We start from the raw sequence: 8,117 nt of genomic DNA on the forward strand, positions 1-8,117 counted from the left end.
TCTTTTTAAATGCAGCTCGCAGTAAAGGGTATCTTGGAATCTTGGTATCTTGGAGGTCGCCGATTAAATGCAACTTTTTGGCCTTGTTGCGATATCTCAGTTCCGTCATGGTCACCAATCCTTTTCACACTTCGAACACGAACGGTTTAAGATCATGCCAGCGGATCCCCAAATAATTATAACTTCTTGTCATCACGGATACGAGCATCATACGTGCATCTCTTCACCCAAGAGAATCTCAGTTCAACCACCTCTTTTAATGCTTTCCATGCTGGTCTCAGCTACCACAGACTACCAAGTAAAGAGACCGGTGTACGCGGCGGTCAATTCGACAATGCAAGAGTACCAACATTATCTACCCGAGACGGTGTTACTTACGATGCTCTGTATTATCACCATCATCTTGGTTGAAGTCTTTCTAGACGCTTGCTCCTGTGACACTGTTTGATGTACTCCAGACTTTTTAATCTGCAGAAATTGAAATCGCGGTATGGATTGCATGCTTCATCAGAGTCACTTCGCATGGGATACTACTCTTCAAAGTTCACAGCCCCCGCCCACATCATGAAACACGACCAAGGGAGTTGGAAATCTTTTGTATCACAGATTCGAATTGCATCCTCATCCCCTATTTCATTGAGCAGCGCGTTACATTGACGTGTTGAAGTAATTATTTACACGAAACGGACACTTTCTTTGGAAAAGTATGATAGGTCGGATGAACACCAGGAAACTATCAATGTGCGAGCGGGATTAGGGTGCACATTACGGATTGGACCGAAAATGAAGGGAGTCTAAAAATTCCTGTACCTGAAGCCATTCCTTATGGAGAATAGATTCCTTGAAAATATCGAAAGAACTCCCGGAATTACTACCTATCCTCAGCCTAACCTTACCATCTGCTCAGGTTTTCCTTGTCCTTTCGAAACGATTCCCGGAATACGAATTGACTAATGCTGGTCAAGCAATATGTATCGTCAAGCAAATACCGTCAGCCAATCTGAATCGTTTCAAAGCAATATGTACCGGTTATGCAATGTACAGCTTATGCTTCCCTTTTCTCACTCCACCAAGTTGCTTCAAACCTTGGGAAAGCTTCAATTATCCGGCCAACTATATTATGCTCAAAAACAAGAAAAGCAGGATTTCTCGAGAAACCAAAAAAAAAACCAACCAAATAACCGCCAAATCGTTGGATGAGGGAAGTTTATTATTGAAAAGAAAATTTGATGATGGATGATGGATCATTGAACTACACCACCAAGCCACAACATGGTCAATGCTAATTCACATCTTTCCCCACAGGTCCGATTTGATATCAATCTAATCTCGCTACGTGGAATCTTTACTCTTTTAAACTTACTTCAGATCACAAATTTCCTGATTGGCGTCTCTGATAGACAGATTAGATACGGCAAGAAATGAAAGATTCTTATTTTGGGCCGAAATCCAAGCTATTTTCTCCGAATCACCGAGTATCGTCCACTCATACCCCTCCTTGAGATTCGGACGGGGCTTTGACATCTAGAAAATATCACCTCAACTTTCGTGGTACTGGACCGCATTGCTTGTGACCCCTACAATCCAATTATTTACTTTCATGCATCGTATTTTTTCGTATTGCAGCACGCCTTCCTGTAAGTGCAGGGTGATGTTAAGGCGGGGATTATGTCAAGCTACAGGATAAAAAGTATCCGTCAATGGGTCTGCTTTAACCAACACCACCCAAGGAAAGTCTACCTTGCAGTAGATCACCGCGGTCCGCGGTCCGTTGAAATGCCATATCAATCGTTCATCGCGGATACACTGATTCTTAAAAACACATGAGAACCATGCACAAACCCACCCGGCGATACCTCATCGGATATCGCAATCTCTCATAAACGCCCCCGCGCCTGCACTTAGCATCTTGGTCAGAGTTAAGTACCTTTACCTTCCTCGTTTGTAACGGACCTTACATCACCCCGTATAATATACCTTTGAAGATCATTTATACCCGGATGAACCATTGGGTCTATTACCTCACTACCCTTTGTCCTCATCCAAACATCCGTTACACGTTTCCTTCTTGTATTGTGACTGTTATTTCGTTTCTTTTATTTCAATATTGGTATTTTTCTTTCATTATACCCATGCAGTTTCCAAAACGATACACTCTACTACACTATACACATTGAGACCAGCTTCGGTCATAGTGTATTGTGCTACCAGGACTACTCTTCTCAATCTCATGACACAGCGCTAGGTATCCTGTACCAGTTCTGAGTGTATACAATGCAGATCAAGGGCTCCTTCTTGCTGGCATTGGGGGTTTCTATTCAATGGGTATTCGCGGCACCATGGGATACTAGGCTTAAGGAGCGCGATGACTCCTTAGCTCTATCTTCGACGATCATTCCCACGTCACCGTCGATCTCAAGTAGCGCGAAAGATCCGCGAAAAAGCAATGAAAGCCCAACATCAACTTCAACCACCGCACACTCGCGAAGTACTTCTTCGTCAATGCCAACTTCAGTGTCAGTGTCAACGACTACATCAACTTCGGGTACAATGTTGACTTCTACTGCCTCATCATCCTCAATAAGTGTATCAGCCACAACTATCCCTGTCACAGATTCGGCCTTCAATTGTATGAAATACCTACCTTTCTGTACGTTTTTACATACTGACAAGATTACAGCTACGATAACTCCCGGCCAATTACCTCTCCAGCCGAAAATCACACCAGCCTTTGCTATTGCAGGAGTCATTTTCGTTGCCACGGGCGCATTATATACTCTAATTGGAGTCAAAAACAGATGGCTACACATCTCTCTTTCGACAGCTTACCTTGTCAGCCTGGCGATAACGGTATTAATCCTATATGTTATGAATCTACCTGTTAGCAACGCCGTGCAGGGAGCATATGTTGTTGCAGTTGTACTACCTGGGCTCATAATTGGAGGATGCTCATTGATATTTTCAGAGATGGCCGAGGGCCTCGGATGTCTTCTAGGAGGATTCTGTTTCAGCATGTGGCTACTTGTGATGAAGGCTGGCGGGTTAATTACCTCAACAACTGGAAAATCGATATTAATTGCGGTAATCAGCATTGGGGCTTACTCATTATCTTTCAGTCATTACACCAGAACATATGGATTGATTGCATGCATATCATTCGCTGGATCTACTGCCATCGTTCTCGGAATTGATTTTTTCAGTAGAGCAGGCCTGAAAGAATTTTGGGCTTATATTTGGAACTTGAACCAAAATTTATTTCCTCTCGGTGCGTCTACGTACCCTGTAACAAGGGGAATCCGTGTCGAGATTGCAGCAATTTTTATTATATTCTTAGCCGGTCTAGTGTCTCAGTCAAGGGTACACAAGATGATCCAAGATCGCCGTGCGCAAAGAATTGATGAGCGACAAGAAAATGCCAGGGCTCTAGAAGAGGAGGAAATGAATATAGGAAAAAGAATTGAGGACCAAAACATTGTAGAAAAAGTACGATGGGAGGAAACATACGGTGATAACATCAAAATCAAATCCGGAGATGAATCAACACGAGATTCCGGAGTAAGTGATATGGAAAGGCCAACACTCGGTCCCGCCAGCACAATTACTTCCATCGTGGAGCTCGATGGGAAAGAAATTGAAATGTCCAACATACCTTCGCCTACCCGGTCGAATGGAACAGGACTCGTTATGTCTAATCGAAATGGGCACGATGGAGCAGTTACAGTGCGCGTCGCTCGAGATGTTGAACCTGAGAGTAATCATTGTGCGCCAGCGCGTCAACTTAGTCGAGCATCTAATCCGTCCCAAACAATGACAAATTTTGCTCGCGATGAAGTTTCTGTTGTTGAAATTGATGAGAATTCCCACTTAGCAACTCAAACTTCCCAGAAACCTCAAAATGGAACCTTTACTTCAGTAGCTACAGTCGCACCGGAGGTAGTGCCTCTCCCTTTCAAGATTCCAGAGGATGAAGTGGAAGATAATCGCTCTTCGATTGCTACCACTCCGGATGAAGACAGTGGCGGCTTTGCATTATTGGAAGAGCCCTCTACTCGATCAGAAAGGGAATCTCTAAGGTTTTCGAAAGGAGAAGGTGTTTACACGGAAGATTCAGTAATTCCTTATGCCAATGAAGACGACAGGGCGAGTTCCGTTGCAGCAACTATGGATGACCTTAGTGATGATGAAGATAGGGAGACAAGAAGTGTACGCTCATCATGTGTGGATCAAGATACGGCGATATCGGATGCACAAATTCCTGCAATTGAGACTCAACAGAACGAGCAAAGCTCGGTATCGCAGACCGAGACAACAATTGAACCACCGAGGGATGCACCTGGGGAAATGGTTTCATCGTCTCTAAGTGAGCCAACTCCCGAAGATAAACTTGATAAAGTTGCTACTGAAAAGCCTGGTATCATGCTGAATTCTGAGTTTCGACCAGAGTCAGGAATTACCGTTGCTACTGATATCCTTAACATTCCCGGAGGTCAAACGGTTTCGGAGGATTCATTGCCGCAACAGAAGCCTTCAAACGCAAGTGAGGATCCAGCAGCTACCACGATAGACTGCGAGGATGGGAAAAACCTTGAGGCTAACGAGGATGCTACTGAATCAAAACTTAAGACAGAGCCATCTGTAACATCCTCACCTGATACCAAGGCTGCGACACTCACGAAAGACCGATTACCTCCTCAACTTTCAAGGGTCGTCATGTCATATCGTACTAACGAGTGGGCAAAACATTTAAGTCATGCAGACTCTCCACAGTTGGAAGAACTGAATATCTCCGAGAACATTCCTGAGGACCACAAATCAGAATCGGCAGTTCCTGTGGATGTTGAAGCACTTCAACAGACAGCTCATGACGCTCTTCCTCCTTCTGCACCACGTTCATCATCCCAGCAATCAACCTCCCCAGGTTTAACCAGATCAAGCTCCACTCAATCAAATATCACACCTTTTGCTACAATACACGAACATGATGTTTCGACACGAAACTCCTCGCAACAATCACTAAGAGGTCATGCATCGCAGAGACAACGTCGCAATTCTCCAAATCCAAATATTCCCAGAGCTCATTGTCGAATCACCTGGAAAGAAAACACGAGCTTCACAAAGACACACTTCTCAAATGATTTCTCCTCCATTCGGAGGACCTAATACTTTAATGGGTAAAACGTGACACAATGTTACGCAATCGATCATCTTATTTTCCTGCAATTAAATTCTCCCACACGTTCCATGACCACTCCTGGACAATATCAATTCTCACCCTCTGCTTCACCTTCTCAAATAGATGATGAAACCGGATCAATCCGTAATTCTCTCAGTCACCATCACCTCAGCACTTCATCACCTATTGTCCCCGAAGACGACGATATCCCACTTTCTCACCGTCGCGAACTCATCCGTCAATCTACTTCTCAACCCTTAATCACACCCAACACAACCTTTAATTCGCATCAACCAAAACGAAAATCGGCGATCCCGAGCCCGATGGTGAGAGAACAGCAATTGGCGAGTTGGAGACAGAGTATAGCCAATGATGTGCAAGTGCAGAAGAAGAAGGAAGTGGAAGCCTTGGAAATTAGAAGAAGTATGTTATGGCAGGAACGAAGGGTAGAAGAGATGAGGAGAGAAGTAGAAAGGAGACAGAGGGAGGAGAAAGAGGAGAGATGGGATGAGAGGGTTAGAAAGGGTGGGAATGCAGGGGCAATGGAGGAGTTGCATAGGAAGATGTTGAGTCGGATGCAGGATGAGGCGAGGAAGGGTATTTAAGGGTTAAATGACGTGGAGTGGGGAATGGGTAATTATTTAATGGTTAACTTTGGATGGAGGGATAGGCAATAGGTGGATATCTAGCTCCTGCTAGTCTAGATATAGGTGGTGATTTCTTTTTCTTGTATATATATATATATATATATTTAAGGCTGGTGGGGATAATGGGACACACGATAGGTACTTGGATCACAGGACGACAGGATTGGACCGGGAACTGGAAACTGGGAAATGTATTATCAGATACGAAAGCTATGGATGAATGGATGGATGGATCAGATACCCGTGGATGCGATTCACTTAGCTTAGTTTATAAGTGATTTGAATGAATGCATGGAAGTCCGGCAGGGAATTTTCAAATATGATAGTATAATAGTATCGTACGTGTATATATATGCGTATTAGGTACTTATTTCATCATGCAAAAGCAAGAGTAAAATATTTTATTATTATATTATGTGCATGCGGGTCTTTCGATCTATGGAAATACATATCGATATCTAAGTCTGAGATAATTTTTGGGAGCTGTGATGGGATGGGATGGGATGGGATGGGATGGTTGAGGTGATAGATGTTTGGTAAGATAGCTGAGTAATTGAGTAATTGAATAATTGGATGGATGGATGGGAGGGAGGGAAGGGAGGGAGTAACTTTTTTTTGTTGTTTGTAGGATTAGGATTAGGATTGATTGATTTGGTCGGATGGGTTATCTGGTAATATCTTATGTATACTCGAGTATATGAATGAAGTTTTTGGTTGGAGTTTATTTTTATTTTTTATTTTTTGACCTGATTCTCTTCTTTTTGGGAGTAGAATGTGTAGTTGTTTATTTCTCCTCCCTTTTTTTTTCTTTGACTTCTCTGTTCATTATAAACTGTACCTCTGTCTTCAAATCCAAACTTCAAACCCCAACCGAATAGATCCCATCCCCACTCATCCCATCTCATATCCTCTCCCCCAATATCATTCATTCATCCATTCATTCCCTCATTCTTCACAAAACACATAGATGCAAACTACCTTACAATCATCTACCTACTCTATAAATAATATTTTTCTAGATTATACGTCCGTATATTCTAGCAGCTAGGCCTAGCGCCGATAGGCGGTACATAAATAATGTGGGTACTCCGTAGGTTAATCTCCTGAAGATGGATTCTGGATCCACAATCTTCGAAAATTCGAAAAATTTATTCTGGAAGGAAATTACTCTAGATTAGGGGGGTTCTTGTGAGGGATTGGTGATGATGTATGAGGTGGATGGTGGAAGGGTGGATGATGGATGGTGGATGGTGGATATGATATGATATGATATGATATAATGTGTGATGTATGATGTATGATTTTCGGGTTCTTGAATTAGGATGGTGTTAGGTAGGTGGGTGTTTGTATTAGGATTAGGAGGGGGGGAACGGTATTGTTTGGAGGGTAGATGAGGAAATGGGAGGTCACTGATTGTTCGGTATAGATACGATACTAGATTAGAATAGAATAGAACAGAATTCTTTCTAGATTGCGATTACTCTATATTTTAAGATTTTTATATTCTCGAGACAAAAAAAATTAAAAAAAATAAATAACGGTATGAATACAAATACTTCCTTAAACCTATAACCTATAAGGTTAACCGGATATGCCGGAAATCATCTCATCTCATGCCATAAGTTATAACAGTCGCAAGTCGCAAGTTGTATTCAATCACTCATTCATTCATTCATTCTAGGTTGCAACAGAATATACAAAGTAGATCGGATGAATCATTAGGTCCAGAGTCAAATAAATAGTGTTGGAGCCTCAGTGAGGCTTGCAAAGCTTGCTTGCTAGCACTAGCTATGAGTAGCTAGCTAGCTAGGTAATCATTTATAGGTGAGACCTTGAAGGTATGTATGAGACCTAACGTCATACTGCATGATGATAATTGTTCTCTAAAACTAAAAGCAAAGTTTGAGATACTACCGAGTGGGTATCCCTGTATTATGTATTATTGGGACAAGGCTGAATTGAATGATGGGTTTTGTTACCTGGGTACCTAGTGAGATGAATATGAATAAAAGAGGTGAATAACCATGGATGAGTTAATCTGAAAATCATGCATACATGCATGTAATTGACGTGTAGGAAAAATGAAAAGGAGTTTTGAGTTGCGAGTTGCGAGTTTGACTTTTTGGTGGTGGAGGCTGGCGCTAGGATGGGAGGGAGTGATAGTATAGACTTAGCCGGTTAGTCTCAGGGGTAAAAGTTGAAATTCTTGGGAAGAGAGGAGCTGGGCTGGATGATTTTTTGGTTGATTCTTCGGATGAAGCTTTCATTTCACTTCCGAGGGATTGGTTTGGGAGTTG

At 42.5% G+C, this 8,117-nt stretch overlaps 3 protein-coding genes across 3 annotated transcripts; 2 read left to right on the forward strand and 1 right to left on the reverse strand.

Moving 5' to 3' along the window:
• Positions 1 to 2,318: 2,318 nt before the first annotated feature.
• Positions 2,319 to 2,750, reverse strand: SS1G_07445 (hypothetical protein; the record flags this gene model as incomplete). Its single annotated transcript, XM_001591948.1, has 1 exon — positions 2,319 to 2,750. The coding sequence occupies one exon, from the start codon at positions 2,748 to 2,750 to the stop codon at positions 2,319 to 2,321; it is 432 nt and encodes a 143-aa protein (XP_001591998.1).
• Positions 2,751 to 3,366: 616 nt separating this feature from the next.
• SS1G_07446 (hypothetical protein) lies at positions 3,367 to 5,160 on the forward strand (the record flags this gene model as incomplete). The annotated part of the gene is made up of 1 exon (XM_001591949.1): positions 3,367 to 5,160. The coding sequence occupies one exon, from the start codon at positions 3,367 to 3,369 to the stop codon at positions 5,158 to 5,160; it is 1,794 nt and encodes a 597-aa protein (XP_001591999.1).
• A 336-nt stretch (positions 5,161 to 5,496) lies between these two features.
• Positions 5,497 to 5,778, forward strand: SS1G_07447 (predicted protein; the record flags this gene model as incomplete). Its single annotated transcript, XM_001591950.1, has 1 exon — positions 5,497 to 5,778. The coding sequence occupies one exon, from the start codon at positions 5,497 to 5,499 to the stop codon at positions 5,776 to 5,778; it is 282 nt and encodes a 93-aa protein (XP_001592000.1).
• Positions 5,779 to 8,117: the final 2,339 nt, after the last annotated feature.

This window comes from Sclerotinia sclerotiorum, genomic scaffold (genome assembly GCF_000146945.2).
Source record: "Sclerotinia sclerotiorum 1980 UF-70 scaffold_9 genomic scaffold, whole genome shotgun sequence".
Lineage (NCBI taxonomy): Eukaryota > Fungi > Ascomycota > Leotiomycetes > Helotiales > Sclerotiniaceae > Sclerotinia > Sclerotinia sclerotiorum.